The 24,466-nt window shown below is 34.6% G+C and overlaps 1 protein-coding gene across 1 annotated transcript in view; it reads left to right on the top strand.

The window, feature by feature from the left end:
- Window positions 1-2,259: 2,259 nt before the first annotated feature.
- The window catches only part of LOC111512184 (uncharacterized), a 23,174-nt gene continuing 967 nt past the window's right edge, over window positions 2,260-24,466 (top strand). Inside the window, exons 1-8 of the mRNA XM_074179855.1 lie at window positions 2,260-2,447; window positions 5,301-5,541; window positions 9,997-10,128; window positions 10,211-10,415; window positions 18,535-18,659; window positions 19,746-19,916; window positions 21,237-21,282; window positions 23,346-23,478. Of these exons, the coding sequence (XP_074035956.1) occupies window positions 2,382-2,447; window positions 5,301-5,541; window positions 9,997-10,128; window positions 10,211-10,415; window positions 18,535-18,659; window positions 19,746-19,916; window positions 21,237-21,282; window positions 23,346-23,442 (1,083 nt within the window). The 5' untranslated portion in view covers window positions 2,260-2,381 and the 3' untranslated portion in view covers window positions 23,443-23,478. The remainder of the gene's footprint in view (window positions 2,448-5,300; window positions 5,542-9,996; window positions 10,129-10,210; window positions 10,416-18,534; window positions 18,660-19,745; window positions 19,917-21,236; window positions 21,283-23,345; window positions 23,479-24,466) is intronic.

The following is a 24,466-nucleotide window of genomic DNA, read 5'->3' as shown; positions in this document are numbered from 1 at the left end:
ATGACAGAAACAGTGTACACAGCGTATACATTTTGTATAGATTCTAGTGAAATTTTCGATTATCATATTCGAGTGATAACTGGTCTAGAGTCGAAACTTAAACATCATTGGTTTCAAAACTAGGTATCAGATACGGTGATGTTTCTTTTTTTTGGCCGCAAATGAATAACGGGTGAGTTGGCTTACTGGTCAGGATGACATTCAGTAATTCATTTGTACAGATCCAAAACAGCATTAAAATTTTACACCATCATGAAAATCAACAGCAATATTTTTTTTCGCCTTGTCTCAAATATTCTCTTGGTTTTCTCTTTTTTTGTGATTTCTGATTTTCGTATTCACCATAAATAAATTCAATCGTTACGTTTCTCCTGGGTTCATATCTATTGATACACTACTGAATGAGACATTTTTCGCCTAATAAAGATCAGTGCTAGATAATTACTCATGGATCACCTATTGTTTTTTCGAAGTACTTGCTGACTCAATTATTTTCCATAACTCAAAAAGTTTTGTATTGAAAATACCTGGAGTGCTTGAAAATTTATTTCAAAGATGAGGTGATATATAAACGAGGTGGGTCAGAGAGAGCCACTGAGTGAGAAATAATGAAACTCAAATAACTCGGGAAACACGGGAAACTCGGGATACTAGAAAAGATAGCCGACAATGAAGATGTATTGTCGGACAGCTCTGAAAAAGCGGAGATTGAACACTTTATGAAGTGCTGTGAGAACAAAAAATGTGGAGTAAAAGTTTGTATAAACTGTTTCGCGATTTATCATAAACGTTGTGCGAAAAGGAACCAACAATTGAAGGTTTTATCGGAAAACAAAGTGATATGCTGTGAAAAAACCGAGATCATACAAAATCAAAAGCGAAGCAACGAGAGTGAAAAAGAAGTGCTGCTGCTAGAAATCAGGTATTTGAAAGAATGACTAGAAGAAACAAGAGACAAAAACAATATATTGAACATCAATAACAGTTTATTGCTAGATAAAATGGCGATATTAGAAAAAATAATAGAAGAAGTCATAAACCAGAGGAGAGTAATAAAGGCGCAAAAAACGTAAACATAAACAATTCGCATGCCGGACGAGGAACGTCACATGAAAGTAACCCAGATACAGAAAGCTGGAATAAAATAAACTCAACATCAATGCATAGTCCTAATGTCCAACGAAGTGATTAAGTACCTCGCAAGCAGGTACTTAATCACTTTTTCACCTAAAAAAAATACCACAGAAGCCAACCTATGGACATATTGCCGCCAAAACAAGCTTAAACAATAACAATCCAAACAGTGGACCCATAACCTAAAATAATCCAAACGACAACAATGATAATTTCGTGGAAGTCAAATATCGAAAACGAAACAAACAAAAGAGAGTATACAAAAAGAATATTGGCACAGGTCCTAGCGATGATATTTCCGAGTTCTCAGGACCAGAGCGAAAAGTATGATTTTATTTATACAGAGTGAAGAGGGCTGCAACAGAAGAAAAGATAAAAGACTATATCACCAATAAACCAGGTTATGATAATGAAGTAAATGTGAAAGAGATCCCAACCATAGAAGATCGACTACGAAGATATGTAGTGACAGCACCACTATCGAAAAAGGATGAAATGTACAAACCGGACTTCTGGCCAAGCGGAGTAGGTATTAGAAGATTTGATTTCACAAATCACAAAGATTTTCTGAACCAACTAGGTGGATATTTTTTATAGAAAATGGAACACAGGAGGCCCGGCAGAGCAATGTTCTGTTGAATCTGGAACCGTATGATTCAAAGGAATATTTTGAATTGAATCACTAAAATTATTGTTTTTTACTTTGACGTCTTTTCTTTCAATGTTTGTATGTACTATTGTTGTATATATGAATGTTTATATGAAATAAAGAATATATTATTATTATTAACACACCCATCTTGATAAATGGAAGTGTTTTTTCTACTTCTTGAGAGCCATCTGACTTGTCTCCAAATAATACTGCAGCATCATGGGCTCATTGTCTATTTTTTTTATGACACCCGTTCCAACAGCATTATGCCTTGTACTAGTTTGTACAAGTCCCTTGCTGAACATAAACATCTGGACATAAACATTAAAATATTACAAGAATTGAATATTTTTGTTCGTCTCTAAATGAACTCACTGAACAGAATGGCAACCCTGTGTAATTTCAATTATAATGAATAAGTGAAAAAAGACTCCTTGGACGCCGTCTTCAGTTTGTTTCGCCTGTCAATGGAAATGTCTTCAATCTCTCATATTATTTGACAACTACATTTTTTTCTTTTTTTATGTCAGAAGTAATACATTGAACGACTAACGAAAAATATTTCATTTAATCATTGTTAATACACACAAGAATCATGGTTGAAAGTGCAACCCTGTTAACACTACCAAGAATGTGTGACTTGGCTCTGAATACTCCAGAGGTAAGAAATCTAGTCTCTCTCATATGTCTGTAGAACCTTCATTAGCGTGTTTTCCATCGCAGTGACATTGAAATGAATTACCGATAAACCTGTAGAGTTTATCAAGCTATTGAAGTTACCGAAAAATGCTTCTGTAGCTTATATTTTTCAAAAACTCAACCTTAAAAAAGTGACGGAAAAATACTTTCATAGATATCATTCGACGTTGTACAATCGGATCTTTCCAATCAGGATTTTCTTCCTGATATTTCAGATGGACAAAGAGTGCTATTGGGACAAACTTATCTTAGTCAATTTCTGTTACATTTTTTTCCTGAAATCATACATATATTTATACAACTACCAATAGTAATTCAGGAGCAATAGAGAAATTTTATTTTTGATTCACTAATTCTTATTGCGGAATATTTCAAATGAATTAAAATGTTCTTGTGATTATTGATATATCTGTAACTCTTTTATTGATGGCTATTCAAAACCTCATCCTCTCCTGTATCTCTGAAATGGATTTGTGATGAGAAATTTCATAGAAAATTTTTTGCCAAAAAAATTATCCTATCAAATTTGTCTATTTCTAGTCATGTGTGTCGAAATAACCAATGAAACCATCATTACACTGATAACTACCCATGGATAGTTTTCACGGGTAGTTATCACTTATGTCATGACATTGCTAAGCAACCAACACAATAAAGTTGTTTGACATTTCAGTAATTCAATTTATTCCGAAAATGTCAGTTCCTCGCTTTGGTGTTCAAAATGATGCGGCAATTGACAAAATCATTGAAGAAAATACACCAAAAAATACTGTCAATAGTAAAAAATACACTTGGAAAATATTTATGGAGTTTTGTGATGCCAGAAAATATGAATTGGATGGAAATCGTACTCTCGAAGAGCTTGCATTAATACTCAAGGATTGGGCGATTAATATGAGAAAAAAGGATAGCACAGAGTTTAAGGAGGCTACTGTTAAAACCGTATGGAATATAACAAGCAAATTATTACAAGAAAAGTATTACAAGGAGTATAATATCATGCTAGACCCCTTTAAAAGTGTTGCATTCAAACAAGCGGGGAATGCACGCGACGCAGTACGAAGAAATTTACAAACAGATCCCACTAAACGCAAAACAAGCTCAGTACCATTAACTTCAAATGAAATGAGTAAAATTATAAACTTTTGGGATGAAAATACCCCTATAGGACTCCTACGCAAATTTTATCACATAGCAGCGGTGGAATTGGCTTGGAGAGGTGGTGAAGGTGCTGCTTGCTTAGTTGATTATTTTCATATCGAAAAGGACAACAATGGATCTCCAACTAATAGGATAGAATATAATCCAATTTTCAGTAAAACCTGCCAAGGGGGTTCAAAGAACTGCGCCTCTAGCAAATGGTTAGTTCAAAATAGTGATAATAATGCTTGTCCTGTCAGATTATTCATTAAATTATTATCAAAACGAGGCACAAATATCAAGACAAATAGACTATTTTTAAGGCCAAATCGTCGACAGGAAGCGATAACTGGTATGACAATATGCCTCTGGGTAGAAATATAATCAACGGATGGACGAAATCTTCTGCTGAAGCAATTGTCTTGGATACGAAACAGAGGAAAATAACCAATCACTCTAATAGAGCAACTGCAGTCAGTCAACTAGCTAAGAGTGGAGTTCAAGAACAGCAATTGTTGAAAATTACTGGGCACAATAATGGAAATTCCATAAAACCTTATTTGAATATTGATCAGGAACATCATAACCAAATAATCAATAGTATGCGTGGAAACACTTATGCAGTAACCGAGGCAAATACAGCAAGATCAACGGAATATCATTATACGAATTGTTCTTTTAATAACTGTGTGTTCAATAAATAATTTTGTTCGAATTGCAAAAAATTTTCTCACCGAATATCCCTCGAACATTGATAAATAACTCATAATTTTATCACAACTTCCTCAAACACGTTATTTTAGGTAACATCCCTCCGCCTTCGGCGTCGGGATGTTACCAAATAACGTGCTTTCGAAAACTGTGATGAAATTATTTCGTTAGTTATCAATGTCCTTGGGATATTATAGCTGAAAATGTCAATTTTTGTTTTCAGGGCGACCTATTTTGACACTCAATTTATTCAATGCCATAGAGGGTTAGAGTGAGTAAGCATAATGTAATGAATTGAATAATTAACTGTCTCAAACAAATTTATTTCCAACAATATTCCATTAATCACAAACTCATTTATTTACAACACTTAGCAATAAACGCTCAATTTATTTCCACTCTTTGAATTCCTTGTTTAACTGTTCGATTCACTTTCTGAACTCCCTCTTGGGTCGGGAAGCCGGCTTATATAGTGTAACGGGTTTTTTTAGAAATCTGTAACCGGTTCGATACTCGACTAGTGTTTTACCGGCGGTTGTCGACTGCATTCTTTCGCGATGATGTCATGTGTTTGTTCGCTGGCCGTCATATCGCTCAGGATCGGCTTCAGATTCGTTACAATAATTTGGTAGATGTCTTGGTCCTCTACCCCATCTGTAGTTTTTGAATTGGTTCAGTCGTTATTGAGGAAGTCGATGTGGAACGTTTTATTTGAGAAAAAACTCATTAGACATGTGTTTGATAGCACGCAACAACAATAGGATAAAAAATACCAAATAATCATCTCCACCAATTGCCCCACAATAATTCTGCAAATTTTCTAAACCTTCCTTTGAAGTGACATGGTTATAACTTCATAAAATTGGGAACGTTAACAGAAGCAATATTTTTTGAATGATATTGATAACTTTTTGTTGATATTGAACATAATGGACCTTCATCACATTCCATTATCTCAATTTAGGTTGGTGTGGTGAACTTCACCGTTCTCCATTCCCTTCTGCAAGTAATGATAAGTCAGTTGAATTTAACAGACACTAATGTGGAATTCAGAGGATTGGACAGTGAACGTATTCAACAGTTCATGTCTGCTTCAACTACCGGTAATGCTCTGACTTTAACTGAATATACGATAGGTGGACCAGACCATTCTGAAGGTGAGGACGTGGAGGAAAAACAAAATAAGCCCAGAATGACTAGTGCAGGTGAGATAAAAGATGAATTTTCAAGAACTGACAGAATTTAAAATTATTAAACAGAGCTCATGCTACTTTTGAAACATTTCAACACTTTTTTTGTTCTTCGTATTTCACTCATATTCGTTTCATTTTAACAATGATTGACGTCTATAGGTATCGTGGAAGTAAACGATATTATGCACATCTAAAAGTGGCAGCACTCTCGAAGGCCAAAAAAACCAATACATAGAAAGAACCGGCAACGAACTAGTCCACGTGAACTTGACGGTTCGTATTGGATAATTTTTACTTACTGAGTTTTGTGATTGGCTGAAGAGTCATAAAATCAAATTTGAAGTCATATTACGGTGACGAATAGAAATCGGGGAAGGTTATATAGCAGTCGTGTTTAGTCCAGGAACTGATCGCGATTTGAGTGTTGAAATTCGATATTGGTGCAGTTATAATTGTTTAAAATTTCTGTTTTCTGTTCAATATGTGGCGTCCTTGGACAAGTACTAATAGTAATAACAAGTGTGATATCAATGCAGACTTTTTTCAGTGTAGTGATTCCAATAGCGATGGTGAACAATGCGATAAAGAGATATCAGTGAATAAGATTCGGATGCATTTGAATATTGAAACACAGAGAGTATGATCAATGTATATAGAAATCTTTATCTCAAGTTTGGTTTCGAGGGAAACAAACTATTACAAACAGAATTAGATTTGACCAATATTCCTTTCTCAACTGTACTTGATTTGACCAATATTCCTTTCTCAACTGTACTTGAAATAGACAAAAACTAACCTTACGAACGCAAGACGCGATGTAATATAGAAAAACCAAAACCCTAGATGTTCATCTAATAAAATAATTGAAAAAACAATATACGACTGTTACAAAAGCAATGATATTCCTACAATAAATCATAAGGAACAAATTGAATACTTCCGGCCATAACGTGAGATATTGTGACAAAACTCTTCAGAATTGAATAAATAAACTAGGATTTAGATTTGAAATAATAAACAAACGTGAAGCAGTTATGGAAAGCAGAAGAATAGTGAAATTGCGTAACAAATGCTAAGAACAAATAACTAAATATAGACGAGAACAACGTCAAATTTTCTATTCGGACGAAACTTGATATGACACTTATGACACAGTTACGAAAGGGTGGGTTGGAGAATGTATAAGCCTAACATGCCTGCAAACAAAGGATCGCGACTAATAATTGATGTGCATTGCGGAGAAAGAAAAAGATGGGTTCCAAATTCTTTGAAATTATGTAGAAAAAAACTTGTGGACTGTAATGCTCAGTATCATAAGAACATGAATGCTAATATTTTCGAGCAATGGTTTGAAAACACAGCTCATCAAAGTACCGAATGAAAATTCCAGGAGAGATGAAAAACAAAGTTTTTTAATGGATAACAATTTTTTTTAAAAGATTACAATACCAAAAACCAACAATTTGAAAAAGTGTATCTATGCCCTTGAGAGTATAGCTGAAAATTATGGATACACCATACTGAAACTTCCCCCTATTTTTGTGTTTTCAATCCCATCGAGTTGATTTGGGGAAAACTGAAACAAAGCATCAGACGTAAAAATAATTTTCCAAAATTTGATAAAAAGGTGATATAGCTAATTAAAGAAGAAGTATCTAATATTACCGATGAAGACTGGCAGAAAAGGATTAAAAAAGTAATTTTAGTTTGAAAAGGCTATATGGAGATTGAACACACCATATTAATGGTGGTGATTTAAATGACGATAGTGATAATGAAATAGATAATAAGGAAGAGGAATTATCCGAAGCTTTCGAAGAAACTCAGTTAAGTAGTATTCAGAAGTATTTTCAATCATTACTGTTAAATTCAATTTAACAGTAATAATTCACTTAACGAGTAACGAATACAAATCAAAAGACAACATGACCTAACATTCAATATATTACACAAAACAATACACACTCCTAGAAACTTCAAACCTAGAGAAGATTCAACACAAAGAATATTACCTGATGTAACTAAAATCCAGGCGAATTAATCAAAATTATCTGAAGTACCTGCACTAAGGTGTTCGAACCGCATAAAAGAACAAACAAGAGGACGAAACGTTCAGTTTGAGTAGAGCCTTGATGATGATAGCACGCTCGCATATCTAGAAAATATAGAACTAAGACTTGCGATCTGAAAGAATCACTGTTCCCAAACACCACAAATACAACACTTTTCTCGACGCATCTTTCAGAAACCAAGTTGGCTTCTTCAGGGGATGAAGTAGTCTTCAGATCAAAAGTTCCTACCAAAATCAGGTCATTGAAAAAATTGGAATATTTTGATACTAATTGAGATTGTTCTCCGGGCCCGATTATAACCCATTTGAGTACAACAAGAATAAATATTAAACCTTTGAAATTACATCAATGAGAAATAAGCACAGTTGCATTTACAAACTTCTTCGTAATAGATTACAAAATAATGTGTGGATAAGTACTGTATTTATAAGTGTATCTGTCTGCCTAAAATATGTTTTTCCGTTAATCAGCTGTCGCCCCCATACGAACGACAACTCTCAGAAGAAGAGAAACTTGTGCGAGCTAAGGACTAACGAGGTCTTACCTTTTAACGTGTGATTCCTAACACGGTTGCAGAATTATCTCTGATACAATTATCAGATAAATTCTCTCGAGAACAAGAAAATGGAATTTTCATTGAATAATCTTATATTTTATTATTTGTTATAGGTTCTGATTTAAGTAATGAAAACATTGAAAGGAAAAATTTCATAAATTCAATTAATCAAGAAAGTTGTTTCGATTATGCGTGAGAAACCAATTTTTCACTTCACTGATGTATCCTAGTGATAGTGGAACATTTCTTGTTTTACTCCAACTGCGACACAGTGGATAATTTGTTTGAAGATGGTTGACAATGTTTCGTGGTGTATTTAATCAGTTCGGACTTCCATTGTCTAAAATAATATAAATTTATTTAAAATACCTGAATGAATCTGTAGAAAATTAAAAAGATTAACCAAAAAATAACAATTTCATTAAACAAAAAACTAAAATTACAAAGAAATAACATACAAGCAACAACCAATAAAATAAAAAATTTTGATATCAATACAAGCTGAAAATAAAAAAATTAAAAAATATTATCAACAAAAAATGGAAAAAAAAATTAAAAGATTTCAAACCAAGTTATATCACAACGTTTCAATTTTTAGTATCCACAATCGTCTTCGGGTGATAACGGGATTTATTCATCCGAAATCTGACTATTTATAGGTCATTCGAGTGCTTTCACCTATCTCCTCTCCCCTCTTTCCACATTGGTTTTAGCGGGAAATGACTTTTTGGTAGGAGTTGGTCGTTTTCCGCTTGATTAGAGGTTTCCATATGATACGTATCTCTACGCTAGCTTGACTAAATGCGTTGTTGAATAATTTCTTGTTTTACAATAGGGGCCAAGAATAATCTCGATTAGTATCAAAATATTCCAGTTCTTTCGATAACTTGATTCCGAAGAAGCCAACTTGGTTGGTGAAACGTGCTTCGAGAAGAGTGTTGTATTTCTGGTTCCCATTTTCACCTGAAGGGCGTGCTTTTGAAGATATAAGGGCTGCAAGTTTCGCATTCTAGAACATTCTAGAAAAGTTCAGAGTACTCCAGAGTACTCCAGAGCATTTCATATCGCAGAATATCCCGTAATATTCAAAAATGTTGTGGAATATTCGGAAAAATTCAGAAACCTTACAAAAAATGTCTGTATTTTTATTCGGCTTCGAAGGCCGTCGATTTTCGAAATTTCTTCAAACCCGAATGAAAATAGTTACACTGAAAACCTCAACCATTTTTTGGAAAAATACCGAAACATCGCAAACCATTGCGGAACAAACAATATGATGAAATAGCTCCTAATCCCCCTTCGTTTGTTTTTTTTTGAACGAAAGGCGTGCTTTTCAAGATATGCGGGCTAACATTTTTGCTCTCTAGAATGTTCCTGAAAAGCGGAGAACATTTAACAGAACATTCAACCGATTTATACAAAACAATTATGTATACATAAACCTTCTTGAATCACTACGTCCATTAGTGAAAAAAATGTATTAAAATCTGTTTTACCATTAACGTTCTGTCGCTCCCCTACGATCGACAACCCTTAAAAAAAGCACGGGCACCGTTTCAATTGAATATGGTTACGAAAATCTGTTCTGTTGTTTTTGAGTTCATCGCATTCAGACAGTCAGACTTACAGACTGACAAGCAGACAGATAGACAGACGATTTTCAAAAATATTAGTACGATTATCAATTTGCTACAATGGCCTAACAACATTGCATTGTTTTTTATAGAAAATATTGTTTTATTTTGATACTGAAAATAATTTCGTTTTCACATCTCTTGTGATACCTCTAGACGAATAATCCATTGATAAAAATATTATTCAATATCGTTATTTCTTTAGAAAAAGGGTCAAAAGATGAATCTCATAAAGAAAAACCTGGTGAGTCACCTAAGCAATCAGGAAAAAGTAGTTCGGAGGCAAAAGATGAAACCCATCACAAGTCTAAAAAGGTTATGGCGGCTAAAAGAAAAGGTGAGGAACATATAGAAATTTTGTTCAGTGGTACATAGTAAAGTAGTTATTTATATGGAGTTCATCATTTATTTTGTTTAAGAATCACTCACCACCAATGAAAATGATCGCTCTACTGTCATTCTCGTCGAAAATTCGAAGAGTCCGAATAATTCTGGGACTAATTTCACAGTCACTGTAACAAAAGATCATTTTCAACAGTTGGAAGACAAATTAATTGAAATAGAAGAACGAATGAGGGAACTGGAAGCCCTGCCAGGAAACGAAAAAATAATACATGCTCTTGCGTGAGTTCAAACATTATAGCTATTCATGATATGGGTGGTAAAAGTAAGGTTTGATTTTGTGAGTGAGAGAGTTTCACGAACAAAATAAAACTTATATTTTACACAAAAATTATACAAAGTTTTTTGTACAACTGTCCTGTTTTCATAATGAAATAGATAAATTTGATATTTTTGTAAGAACATATTTTGTCAGTTAACTATTTTTATGTTATCGCATTTGCTGTGAAGTCGCCGTGTCAGGTGATGCCGAATCACCTGGTTACCAACAAACAGTATTGTTTACAGCTCACGCGTTTTATTTGAAGTTCTTGCAGGTGTTTAATGTCTTGAATAATGGAAAACAATAGTGAGGAATTGTGTGTTCTTGACGATATTGAAGAGGCTGCAAAAAGAGCTTCAATTGAATTGTTAACAAAAAAATTGGCTCAGCAGTACGACATCGCATATTTTAATTTTTTTAGCTGGTGTAAATACGTCAAAGGAAATTTCAGCAAAACCGTTTTCTCCGCCTATCTAGAAGAGAAATAAAAATCGGAACTCGTCAACTTTGTGGAGCAAGTTTTCAATGATAAAGTCGAATGCGATCATTAAACCATTGAACCAGTCCAGAGGTTTATAAGTGAGGTGCCAGATGAAAAATATTTCATGATAGAAGTTGCCACTATTTTCGGAATATACGGAGCCTGCAGGCGTGAAGAGCTGTGCTTATGGATAAATAATTGATTGTGGAATGAAAATTTTTCAACAGCGATCACGAATTTCATAAATTGAAATGAAAATATTTTTCACAATATCTGCTTTACTGATGAGTGTAATTTTTTCAATAGGCGTGTTAATAATCAAAACTGTTGCTAGTGGAGTGACAGAAATCCGTGACTTACTAGGAAAGGTCATAAACACGAAAACTAATGTTTGTGTTGGCATTCTTGTAAATACATTATTGAAACTCCATTCATAGCGATTTGTAAAACTGCTTGAGGAAATAATAAACCTCTCAATAACAACTAGTTTGAGAAATCAGATCGATGTGGCTGGTAACAGAATATTTCAAGACGATTTTGTTCAATTTAAAAAATATGGAGCTTCACCATAGTACTTTTTTCCAGTTAGACAGTAACTGAATGATACATTTCCGGGCAGATGGATTGGTCGAAGTGCTGCAATACAACAGCCATCATGATTCCCGACTTATCGCCTCTAGATTTATTTCTATAAGGGTAATTGAAATCGATAGTATAGGGTAGTTCATTAGGCGCTTCCTACCTTTAAAGTTGAGTAAACGAAAGTGTGAGTCAGATATTATCGAAATTCGTTTGAAAGACCTATTGAAGCCATTATGTGTGGAATATAACATCGTTCAAATGTTCGCCACGGATTCTCTGGCTGGAACGCATCCGAAACATCAAATTTTCCATGACTCTGGCGCATGAATCAGTCTGAATTTGAGCGATGGCATGGGTTATGTTTACTAGGAGGACCGCTGTGGTTTTTGGCTTATTCGCATTTAACTGCGTCTTAATAAAATCCCACAAGAGAAAGTCTACCGAGGTCAAGTTGCACGATCTTGGTGGCCAGTTCACACCACCTCTATATGAGATGACCATGCCCTCAAATCGCTCATGCAGAATATTCAATGTGGCATGAGCACATTGCGCCGTCTTGTAGAAACCACATGTCAATGGAGTTCAGATCGTCCAATTCAGGCCAAAAGAAGTTGGTAATCACTGACCTTTAGTACTCGCCGTTGACAGTTATGGCCTGGACAACGCCGTTCTCAAAAAATATGGACAGATGCCCAAAATCCACACCAAACAGTGATTTTTTCGAAATGCATTGGACGCTCTGGGATCTCATGTGGATGTATCGTCCCGAATTCGACAATTTTGTTATTCACATACTCATTCATCCAGAAATGAGTGTCATCGCTGAACATTATCAAATCAAATCAAAATATACTTTATTGTCCAAAGATTTGCATCTTATTGACAAGGTTCAAGAAATACAATGTTAATATAGAAAAAGTACTGAAAAAGTGTAAATGTAGATATAAAAAACTTCCAAAAATGTATAAATGTAAATGTAAAAAAAGTTCTAAAAATGTATAGATGAAATACCACCATGTTTGAAGTGATAGTACAAAGAATAAATTGCTAATATATTGCTGATATATTGTTAAATGAATTCGCTAAAATACTCCTCCAAACTATAATAGGGTCTATCAACAAGTAGGTTCTTCACCGCCTTTTTCAAATGAATGCAGCTTAGATTTGCAGATTTCATTTCTAGTGGTAGAAAATTAAACAACTTAACACCATTATAATATATGGAATGCTTGATTAAATTCGAAGTTTGGATGGGAAGTCTTAAGGTATAATTGAAGGGCTCTATGCAAAAAGACCCTAAGTAACATTTTTAAGAGTTTAAACTAATAGCACCATCTAGATATAAATTGAATGTACTTTTAATTACTCTATTTAGTTTTCGCCTAAGATGTTCCGAAGTGCCTCATTTCTCAAGTAGCATTTTATAAAGTGACGAGAGGTTTCGTGCAAGAAGAACCTAAGTGTTAAAAAAGTACCTAACTTTCAAAAAGAACCGAAGTGATATCAGATACAGAAAAGTGCGTATTTTGTAATTTTCATTTTGTTGTTGTTTTCACGTAGTGGCCTTGTTTTTTATAGATTTTATAGATCCATTTTCAACAGAAGATGATGAAAAATGGCTTTCTTCCAAAAATAAGAATGAATAATGTTGTGACAAAACAAACCACAATGTTTTTATTCACTGAAAATTTAGCAACCAAGGGCCCTAATGAAGTTATTACAGCTTTAGATTTCAATCTGAAGGAATACAAAACCGATAAACAAGTTATATTGTCAATTTTTTGCGACAACTGTTTTTCGCAGAATAAAAACAAATTTTTGTTTACGTATTTGGATTCTCTCTTTGTGCATCTAGGCTCCTTCAAAAGATCGTGATATATTATCCTATTCCAGGGCATTCAATCCAATAGACCGATGCTTTACCCTGATAGAAAAAAAAGACTTGAGACTGTAAAGGTAGATAAATATAAAGATCCTTTTGAAATAGTGTTTTTGGAACAAAAATGCTGATATTTCCGATGAATTCCCAAAGTTCAGAGTGCGAGACTATAAACAGTTTTATGCGGCTGAAATAAAACAATCAATTCCAGGAATTTCAGAATGTTGATCTGTAATGTTCTCTACAAATGATAAACCTAAACTTAGAGAAACTATGACAGGGGAGTATTCAAATTCTTTTGCTCTTTGCAGAGTAGGATGTCAAAGACTTATTGCTAACTTAATTTCAATGAATGCCTATAATCATTTCATAAAGCTTAAATCTGGAAAACTAGCCAATATCAAATTCCTTGTTCAGTACATAGAAAACGAAGAAAATCGAGAATTTTATAAGGCGTTAGACGAAGCATCCCATGAAAAGAAAATCGTGGAAGACGATGAATCAGACGTTGAAGATAATGAGTAGAATGTTTTTTTTGTTTTTTTGCTTACTCATCTTATGTGTTAGTATTTTGTTTTGCCTTGTAAAATAAAAATGTTGATTTGGGTTATATATTACAGTCTGTTAAAAAAAATCTCTTTTTGTTTTAAAGAAGTCCCTAAGTGAAAATTTATATAATTTTTATAAAAGAACTGTATGTCACATTAGGTTTCGAATGCGCCATATAATACCTTAACACATGTTTAAACTCTGATAAAAGTTGAATCTTTCAAAATTCTAACCACTTTATTTCCAGCAAAAATTGAAACTTTCAACTTTCAGTATCTCAAAACAAGAAAAAGTCACTTAGGGACTTTTTGCACAGCGCCCTTCAATTGCTTTTACGAGTAGCATAAGGAGTAGAAGCAAAGTTGAACTTCGATTTATGTTTATAAATCAAACCGTCTCTAAGATGCAAAGTGCGATGACTGTTAAAATTTTATTAGCAGTGAACAAATTCCTGCACGATTCTCTGGGTTTGACTTTACAGAGACATCTTAGTGCTCTCTTCTGTAATATCAATGCTCCCTAAAAAAAGGTATTCCATAACGTAGTCCAGATTCAATAAGTGCATAGTAAACGGTCTTTGTGATATGGAAACCCAACTCATTTGAAACCACTCTAACTGCATAACCCGTTCGAAAAGTAAAAGGGAGGGGGACATTGAAGAAATGCACTATATATTAGTACATCAGGATTGTCCATTTCACCTTATTTATTATTATTTTATTATTTATTATAAATGTCATACAAACAATCTTATACCACTCACACGCATCATTGTATCAATAATTCACAACACAACAAAGTTTTTGTTTCGGGGTTGAAATTAGATGATTTTAATGTATTTCCACGTGTTAAAACCGAAAGTGACCATAAAAATTATATATTAGCTCTTGTTTCCAAGATATAGTATCATTATATTATATATATGTATATTGAGTTTTCAACAAATGAAATATTTCATCACCAACAGTTGGTACACATGTTTGTTTACATAACCCCCTCTCATCAGCTGTTCTTAAGTAGTAAACATAACCTATGTGAGTTTGTCAATTGTACGCACGTGGTTGCTATTGAAATTATCGTGTGAAGTTGATTTTTAAATTAATTTAAGTGCTGATCTGAAATGCCTCGAAAGTGTGTGAATTCTGTCGATAGCTTTTGCTATATATGTGGTGAAATAACATTTAAGGCTCAGAAACGTAAAATGACACCTATCGTTAAGACAGCCTATGAACATTATTTTGGTGTGAAAGTTGGGCTCCTCATATATGTTGTAATTCTTGTTCCGTCATATTGCGAGAGTGGCTGAAAAATAAAAACCGGGCAATGGCTTTTGCAGTACCTATGGTTTGGGGAAGCCTACCAATCATACAGACGACTGTTATGTCTGCTTAACTCCTCCCATTGAGCAAGGTTTATCTATGAAGAAAAGAGGAACGGTTAAATACCCTAATTTCCCATCTGCTCTTCGGCCTGTACCACACTCAGACAATTTGCCAGTCCCTTCTCCACCCAAAACTATGAAATTTTAGAGGAAGGTGATGAAGATTGTTTAGAAGGAGCAACCCATCCTTCTTCATCCTATGACCCTGATTTTGAGGTAAGCGATAGGTCTAGTGATCCGCACAGAATTAGTCAAGCAGAGTTGAGTGACCTTATAAGAGATCTTCGCTTGTCTAAGGAAAAGGCTGAGCTGTTAGGGTCAAGACTACAACAGTGGAATCTGCTAAAACATGATGTGAAAATATCTCAGTACAGACAGCGTCAAAAAGATTTGCTTCCTTTTTTTGAGAAAAAAGAAAACCTCGTAGTTTGTTCTGATGTTAATGGTTTGATGGACTGCTTGAATTTGGATCACACTCCATCTGAATGGAGACTGTTTATAGACTCTTCAAAACTAAGCCTAAAAGCTGTACTTCTGCATAATGGAAATCAGCTACCCTCTATTCCTATAGGTCATGCAGTTCACATGAAGGAAACGTATATAAATATGAAAACACTTCTCCAATCAATCAAATATGAACACAAGTGGCACATCTGTGGTGATCTGAAAGTCATTGCTATACTCCTAGGAATGCAATTAGGGTTCACCAAGTACTGTTGTTTTTTGTGTCTGTGGGACAGTCGGGATAGAAAATCACGAGACCTAAACCCTAATGAGAAAAATGTAGTTTACGAGCCTCTTGTAGATCCTAAGGATGTTCTCCTTCCCCCATTACATATTAAGTTGGGACTAATGAAAAACTTTGTGAAGGCCATGGACCAGGAAGGACAAGCTTTTAAGTACTTGAGAGCAAAGTTTCCCAGGTTGAGTGATGCTAAAGTCAAGGAAGGCATCTTTATTGGGCCTCAAATCCGTGAAATCGTAAATGATCCTGCTTTTGACATGATTTTAACAGGAAATGAAAAAAGAGCCTGGGAAGCCTTTAAGGGGGTTGTACATGGGTTTTTAGGTAACAAAAGAGATGATAACTTCACAGTATTGGTTAAAGAGCTTCTTCAAGCTTACCACCAACTTGGATGCAACATGTCCTTAAAAATTCATTTTCTTCACTCTCATCTTAATTTCTTCCCACAAAACTGTGGAGCTGTGAGTGACGAACATGGAGAAAGATTCCATCAAGACATTGCCTTAATGGAACAGAGATATCAGGGCCGTTGGAATGAAGCAATGCTTGCAGACTACTGCTGGTCTGTGTGTAGGGATGCTCCAGAAGTGTTTTATAAAAGACAAGCTAAACGACAGCGATCTTACAATGAATCGGATGGACTTAATTGAAATTTGGTGGTATAAACTTCTTTTACTTGTCAAAACACTAAGAATAATGTTTTTTTTTATTAATTTTGTACTTAAAATATTCTAAAAGAAACATAACAATATTGTTTTATGTACTTTCACTTTTCACGTATAGTATAACTACTCTTCAAGATTAAGTACTGTGTATCTCAAAAACCAGAGATAATAAAAATTTTTCATTGTTATTTTCGTTTTTATCACCCCAAAATTAGTAGAAATTGACTAATTTAGTGTAGGAAACATTCAAAAAATATTTTTTTGTTGTGTTGTGAATTTACAGTTACACAGATTCAGACAAGTCTGATACTCATTGGATTTTTTTCATATTTCCGCAATTCAGTCAGTATGTTTATTATTCAAAAGTTTTATTGCATTTTCTGGAACCAAGTGTGAAAAACACTTATTGAGTACTCATTTATTCACCTTTATCTTCTTACTACATTGTTCTGTGTTCTTCTTTCCTACGTGAATGAATATTATTATTATTATTATCAATAAAGTTCTTGTGAGTGACACGAACAGAACATCCATTTTCATACAAAAATGTTATTATTTGCACGTGTTGTTGTATGTTATACCCGGCCATGGTGATTTAGTAAAACAGACTTTATAAATGACAACTAATTTGACAGATGTAACTTCAACAAGATGACCGTTATCAATTGTCAAAGATCGGAAGTCCCTGTTGGAAGGCCCTATGGATAACTTGGGCAGTTTTTCGAAACTTCTGAGGACTTCTAGAGCAGAATTTGAAACTGTTCAGGATATAATGAACAATTCGGACATTTAATATGATAAATTACTGTTCATTTATTTCTTGTAAAAAAGGAATATGTAGTATTTTGAGAAAGTAGCTCAACGATCTTCGAAATGAAGTTTCAATCACTTTTCCATTCATAATTGAAAATGAACCTACAAAATGTCCCCTCAAAAATAAATTTGACTTATCATATTTTCATATTTTCAATAAGGGCCGTAATGTGAAGGATTTTACGGTTTCGAATTGATTCCAGGAAAATGGTAGGATCTAGAAGATCTGATACTTTCTATTTCCTTCGGTTCACAACAATGGGGAATATTCCTCGATTTGGGTTATTACAGCAAATGCAAGTTTGAACAAAATAAAGTTGAGTTTGATTCATGAGTTTTTCAAATTCACTTCGAAAAGTATTCAAAGTGATGTTTCAAATGTTGGGTTTCAATTTTTAAAGGGATTTGTTTCTAATTCACATATTGGCAACAGCGCCTATATCAAGTTGAAATAATTTATACGTACCTAGAAATTCTACTTTAAAAAAGGAAAATTATCTTCATAAATCAACAATTGATAATGAATTATTGACAACTGACAATAAATTAAAGTTCAATACCACTTCCATAAGCCACATAAACAACAGTTGATTTGTTATTTATTTATATAGAGGAAGATAGGTTAGGTGCACAAAATGTCATATGTCACAGAATGTCTGGGAACTCGGAACACAAGTAAACAGAACGGCACGCCTGAAATATGTCATCTTTGTTTGTCTCATACAGATAACAGATTCATTGTCCTTTATTAGCTATAACCGATGTTGCCAAATGGTGAAATAGAAAGGACTCCCTTTAAATGTTGAATGCATTATTTCATTCCTCTTTTTTAAGAATTTAAATAATTTTTTAAAGAAAAAGGTTGAAATGATAAGTTTAAAATGCGTTGTTTTAGAGGTCTTTTATGAAGACTTCTTGATTTTCGTCAGGAGGAACATTCCCCATTATCATTGATGTATTCGATTCATTATTTTGATGTTCCAGAACTGATTCCAACGAGAAAACGCCAGTTCTTGATATGTATCAATTATTGAGTCTGCAAAAGAGGATGGACGCTGTCGATGTAGCAATGGGAAAATTAGCGAGCATGTTGGAAACTGTTGGTAGAGGTTAGTTTTTTCAAATGAAAATTGTTTATGAAGATTGTTCACACATCAGGTATGAATGAAAGAACATTTGATATGTGATTAATGAAAACAATACTCTTTCTCATACAAATAAAACAGAACACAGAGTCAGATGCTACAAATGCAATACACATATATACAGAGGGCTCAAAAACCAAAGAAGGCTCAGGATGTGGAGTGTACTTCAGATCACTGAGCCTAAGGATTAAGTGGGGAATGGGAAAATACTGGCGTGGTCCAAACAGAACTGGCTGGTATCTCAATCGCTACAAAAAAATAACCAGGAAAGGAATTTCTGGCAAAAACATAACAATCTGCATTAACAGCAGACAAGCCCGATTAGCCTTACGTCAGGGTTAGTACTAGAGTGCCACAAAGATTAAGAAAAGGCTCGGTAGATAATAATATTATCCTGAGATGGATTGAAGGGCACGACAGGAGTAAAGGTAATCGCATTGCCGACTCTTCAGCCAATGAAGCGGCTGGACTAAGAATTTTAGGATCCAGTGGCACCTACGGCCTGATGATTTCGGCAATTGCGGAACTAGCCAAATGTTACACCTATGCTTAATCCCCAAATAAATGGGATGGAATCGAAGGATTCCAGGACTACTCTGGGCGACCCTGGGAAGCTGGTGCTGAAGAAGTATCTGGCGATGACCAGAAAAAATCTACGTTTAACAGTAGGATTTCTGACTGGCCACTGTCAATCAAGAAAACACCTCCATAATATGGGGCTAGTAGACACACATCTATGCAGGATGTGTGGACAGGAAGATGAGACTGTCAGGCATGTCCTACTCGAGTGCCCGGAGGTATCGTCAATAAGAGAGTATGTGTTCGGCGAGTCTTGGCCTACACCTGCCGATATATGAGGACAACTCCTCGGGAGGATGTACAATGGGTCACATGTGGCCTAAGTGCTGTGAGCTTACACTCAGCCTCCCTACTCTACAGATACAGCTACTCTTTTTCATTTCCAACGTATACCTGTCTAAGATTGCCATATTTTAGTAATTCCAAAAATGTTCATGAATGAATCATTCTTCCATTTTCATCATTCCACAGGTTCACTCGTTGGATTTGATGTTCCGAGTGTAAGACAAGAATCGATTGTTAGTGGCGATATTACGAAAAAGTCTCTGAAGGAACGAGTGGAGGATATTGAACTCGCCTTAGCGAATTTACCTCAAACTACAACACCAGCCACAATGACTTCAAAAGTTCCCGAACCCACAGGTATAATGAATAAAATTTTATGTTGATTTCCTGAACATAAAGATTTGATATATGTAAATTGACGAAAGTATTTATTTCGGGTTATTTTCCTTCCCATTGAGTAATAGTACAGCAAATAATAACTTTTAATGAACAAGGATGGCAAGCTATCTGAGGCATTTTGTGAATCAAACTGGCAGCTCAAGACATGTTTCTAGCGAATATTACAAGTTCGGAATTGTCTAAAATGTGTTAAAAGATTGTGAATCTATGGAAGAACAAATATATAACGTCAATAATGAAAAAACTCAAGACATTGAATGAAAACTAATATGAAAAAGAGTATAGAATTGAAAAAAAGAGAAAAAATCAATTTATGAACCAACCAAATTGTTGGGATCTTATATGCTGAAATCATTTTTTTTTATCAACGAACTACCTTTCTTCTACGAACTTCAATCATCAGAAGTCAAAATTTATGTACAACAGTAACAATAATAATAATTATAAATGTATTGATGAATAAATACAAAAACTATCCCTATACATTTTCATTTGCATGAATAAATCAACAGTAACTTTACCAAGTTGAATTTATTGTAAATATAAGTAATTCAACAGAATTATTTGAAAACTATGAAACATTTATATAATACAATGAATGAACGAATTTATCGATTAATTATCGATTTTCAAATTGTGAAAGAAATATTAATCAGCTGTTAAGAACGCGTCGAAGGGCCACAAATTTTATGAAAAAAAATTGATGAAATTCCAAATTGAAAATCAGATAAAAAATCTGACTTTGAAATCGGAAATTGACAAAATTATCATCATCAAAAACCTCAAAATTTGATGTTTCATGGTGATGTTCATTAGTTCGTACTTCTTTGTCTAATATGATATGAAATAATTTGATATCCCTGAAAGAACCAATACAATAGAAAACTGAAATGAACAGATGAAACTAAAAATTATATTGACAATGTAATTTAATTATATTATATAATTGCTTGATATATTCGGTTTTTTCATCTATTCATTTTATTTTTTTATTGTGATGGTACTTTCAGAGATTTCAAATCATTTTATACCATATTAGACAATCACTTGCTTTTAACGGGCTATGACAGGAGAACAATGTTTTGTAAATGGCTATTCGAATAACATCGTCAGGGTGAAATCATCAAAAATTTTATGAAAACAAAAAGTTATTCAAGATCAAAATTTGTTAACATTTCGTTTCTTATGCACCTGAGTGTAGTTACTTCCATCTCGAATAAGATGATATATTATTTTTTTGTATTTTTGATATATTCTATCATTGACAGCTTTTCTCAGTTTCAGAGGGAACGACTAATCAATATGTCGCTGCTGATATTGACAGGTATGTGATGATTTTATTAAATTCTTGAAAGGTAAAATTCCAGGATGTATTTTACGACGAAAGGAGTTCAACAAATCTGAATTTTCCGTTTTGCTCATCGCTTGATTACTAAAATGACTTCATCTCACGAAAAATAATGCATAATCAATAACAACACAGTACTTGAGGATGAAAATCATTGCTTCAATTCAAGATTCTGTTGTCTTGAGATCCTAATGATGTAATAACTACCATTGCGATAGTAACGTAAAATATTATTATATTCATAGAAATCGAGGTCGATCACCCAGTTCTTTGGTGCCGATATTTTCCCAGATGAACAAGCGTTTGAACTACTTCATGACTGTCGGACCTTTGAGCGTCGTTGTGGTCATGTACAAGTGGGGCTAGACTAAACAAATGTATATATTACATCCTGCCGATGATCATACGCTTGGGAAAGTTAAAAACGCTGAGATGAGGTTTTTGTGGCTAGCGTTGCTGACACGAGGGCTTGGGAGTTTTTGGGAGATACACAAAAAGGTCGGTCACCGGGGCTCGTCGAGACGAGTTCGGGGTCTCATCCCTCAGCCTTTGAGGCTGAGGAAGGTGGCCTAAATAGGTGAGTTATTCTGCTTTCAAGGGCGTGGTGCAAAATTTAAGTAGATTCGGTAGTGAAATCGTAAGCCGGTATTGGGTATAGGGAGGTTGAAAAAAAAAGTGTTGGTGTTGACGATACACCGGGTCAACGGAACCTATGGTTGACCATGAACCACTAAAGAGGCGTTATGTGAGTTTATTTTTTTTACTAACCAGTTAAAGTTTTCGACTCTGAATGACTCTGTCACCGAGTTGGAACCCGTTCAGCAAAAAGCTCAGATAAAAGCCGCAGAGATCACCTTACTTCTGCGGAGACACAAGGATGAGTCAATGCATGGGTCTTCTTCAATAACATTGGAGACCTTGGCTTATCAAAGGGCCTGACGTTTGCTTTTCTCAGGTCGAGTGGGCTGACATAACGTGGCCCTAAGAGTGCTATATTACCATCTACGGCACTCTTACGGTATTGACGAGACACCGGTGTTGCCCTACGCTCCGGGGGATATTGAATCCGTTGTGGAAAACGAGAAGTGCCGAATTTATCGGAACTATTCGTTCCCCACCCTCAGGCTCATACAAGCTACTAAGCCTGTTGTAGTCCTTTTTGACCACCAGAGCAAAACGATATTTGTCGTGGAGTTTTCTGCTCCTGGCGAGACGAATATCGTCAGAAAAGAGGAGGAAAAACGGATTAAATATCGAGATTTTCTTTTCGAACTCCGCAAATTCTATCCAGATCACTCTGTCAAGATGGTTGTTCTGATTATTGGAGTCCTTGGTAGAATGATGTCCTCTCTACTCTCGAAGCTTGAAATCATACCGGCTTGCCGCACTAAGGCAGAAATCTTAGCCATGCAGAAGGCTGTCATTCTTGGCGCATTGCGCTTGCTCAGGACACATGATTCTCGGACCTAATGATCACTCACCCCACGGTGTGGGGAGTGGTCATTGGTTGATAATGCTGGCGCGTCCTCCCGAATGTATTGGGGCTTCGGGGGATAGGGCGTAACCAGCGCACACTACGGTGAAAAAAAATGATACATTCATTGACATACTACCGTCAAAAGATCACGTAAATGTTTTTTTGAGAATGTGATGAAAACCCGGGCTGAGGAGCTGTGATCGAATGCAACTTTTAATACCAAGCGTTTCGCCTGCTATTGCGGCGGTTATTCTCACTGGTTCATTTTTTGATTTCGAAGACGAAGGTAGCAGTAACGACTGTCATCCACTACTTAACTTCTACTCATAAGTCAAGATGGCAGCGATGTTTTTACCCGTTCAATTAAAACAATCCTTTCTAACTGATTAGGCTTGAAGTAGCTGTTAACATGACTAACCCGATCCGGTTTTATAACGCCAATCTTCCTTCTAAAATGCTTAGGTTATCGAACCAGTATGGTAACTTTCAACTGAATTATGATATGTCGCGTAAAACGTGGTCATTGAACGTCAGAGCACTCAATAACTCAGGTTTATTTCAGATATGACATCTCTAAGAAACCACTTTCTGACGCATTGACGATATTGAAATTGAATATAATGGACATTAAAAATAACTTAGCAGCTCTTCCCAATTGACGAAGGATATTGCAGAACTCCAAAAAATACTAACAAGTATGTTTTTCTGAATCCATGGACTTTTTCAATATAACATGAAACTTTTCATAAAATAATGAATTAATCAAGAGAGTGTAGTGGCAAAATCGTAGTTTTTGAACTCCTTTTACAGATAGTTTTTACATTTTTCAGTTCTTAAAAAGACTAGGGTCAGAATAAAATTTTAATTACTTCTTGAATCAAAATTATTTTCCACTACCTTGTTCATACATGTAAGAAGAGTAACGAAAACTATCGATAGAAAAAAAAAAATTATGTGCAATTTCGAAAAATACGGATCAAGTTTTTGGTTTCACTATAGGAGGTACCTCAACATTGATATTTCTTCTAATTTAGGTGATATTACATCACCTATTATACAATTTTTAATTTCCATACTATACCTCGACTGGTGAGCATCATCTCTCCAGTTTGTGATTTCTATAGGTAACAGAAATACAGTGAAATAGCCACGTTTTCTGGCGAATGTGCTTGACATTTGGAAAACAGAAAATAATGGTGCTCAAGCTGATTATTGAAAAATCAGCACATTCTAGATTGTTTGAATATCTTGAAAAGACAGAATTATTATATGATGAGCAATACGGATTTTTGAAAAATTGTGACACAGAGTAGGAAGTATTAGATGTCATAACCCAATGATAGCTAGATTTAGATTCAAACAAAAAATGTGGAGTTTTTTCATTAGACCTGAAGAACACATTTGATACTGTGGACCATGAAATTCTTCTGAAAATAATGCATAATATAGGTATCAGAGGTTTAGTATATAAATGGTTTCAAAATTATTTAATGAATAGAAAGCAACATGTATATGTTGGCGACATAACCAGTTTTGTTTCTTATATATTTCATGGTCTTATTCTAGATGAAAATGTATCATGGAGAAAACACATTGAAACAATAAGAAAAAAAATAGCTCCCATAATTGAATATTTATTCAAAATAAGAAATATTCTACACCTAAAATACCTTAAATTGATTT

Source organism: Leptinotarsa decemlineata, unplaced genomic scaffold (assembly GCF_025532065.1).
Source record: "Leptinotarsa decemlineata unplaced genomic scaffold, Ldec_3_MD MMD2_tig00026282_RagTag_RagTag, whole genome shotgun sequence".
Lineage (NCBI taxonomy): Eukaryota > Metazoa > Arthropoda > Insecta > Coleoptera > Chrysomelidae > Leptinotarsa > Leptinotarsa decemlineata.
This window is presented reverse-complemented; position numbering and strand designations above follow the sequence as displayed.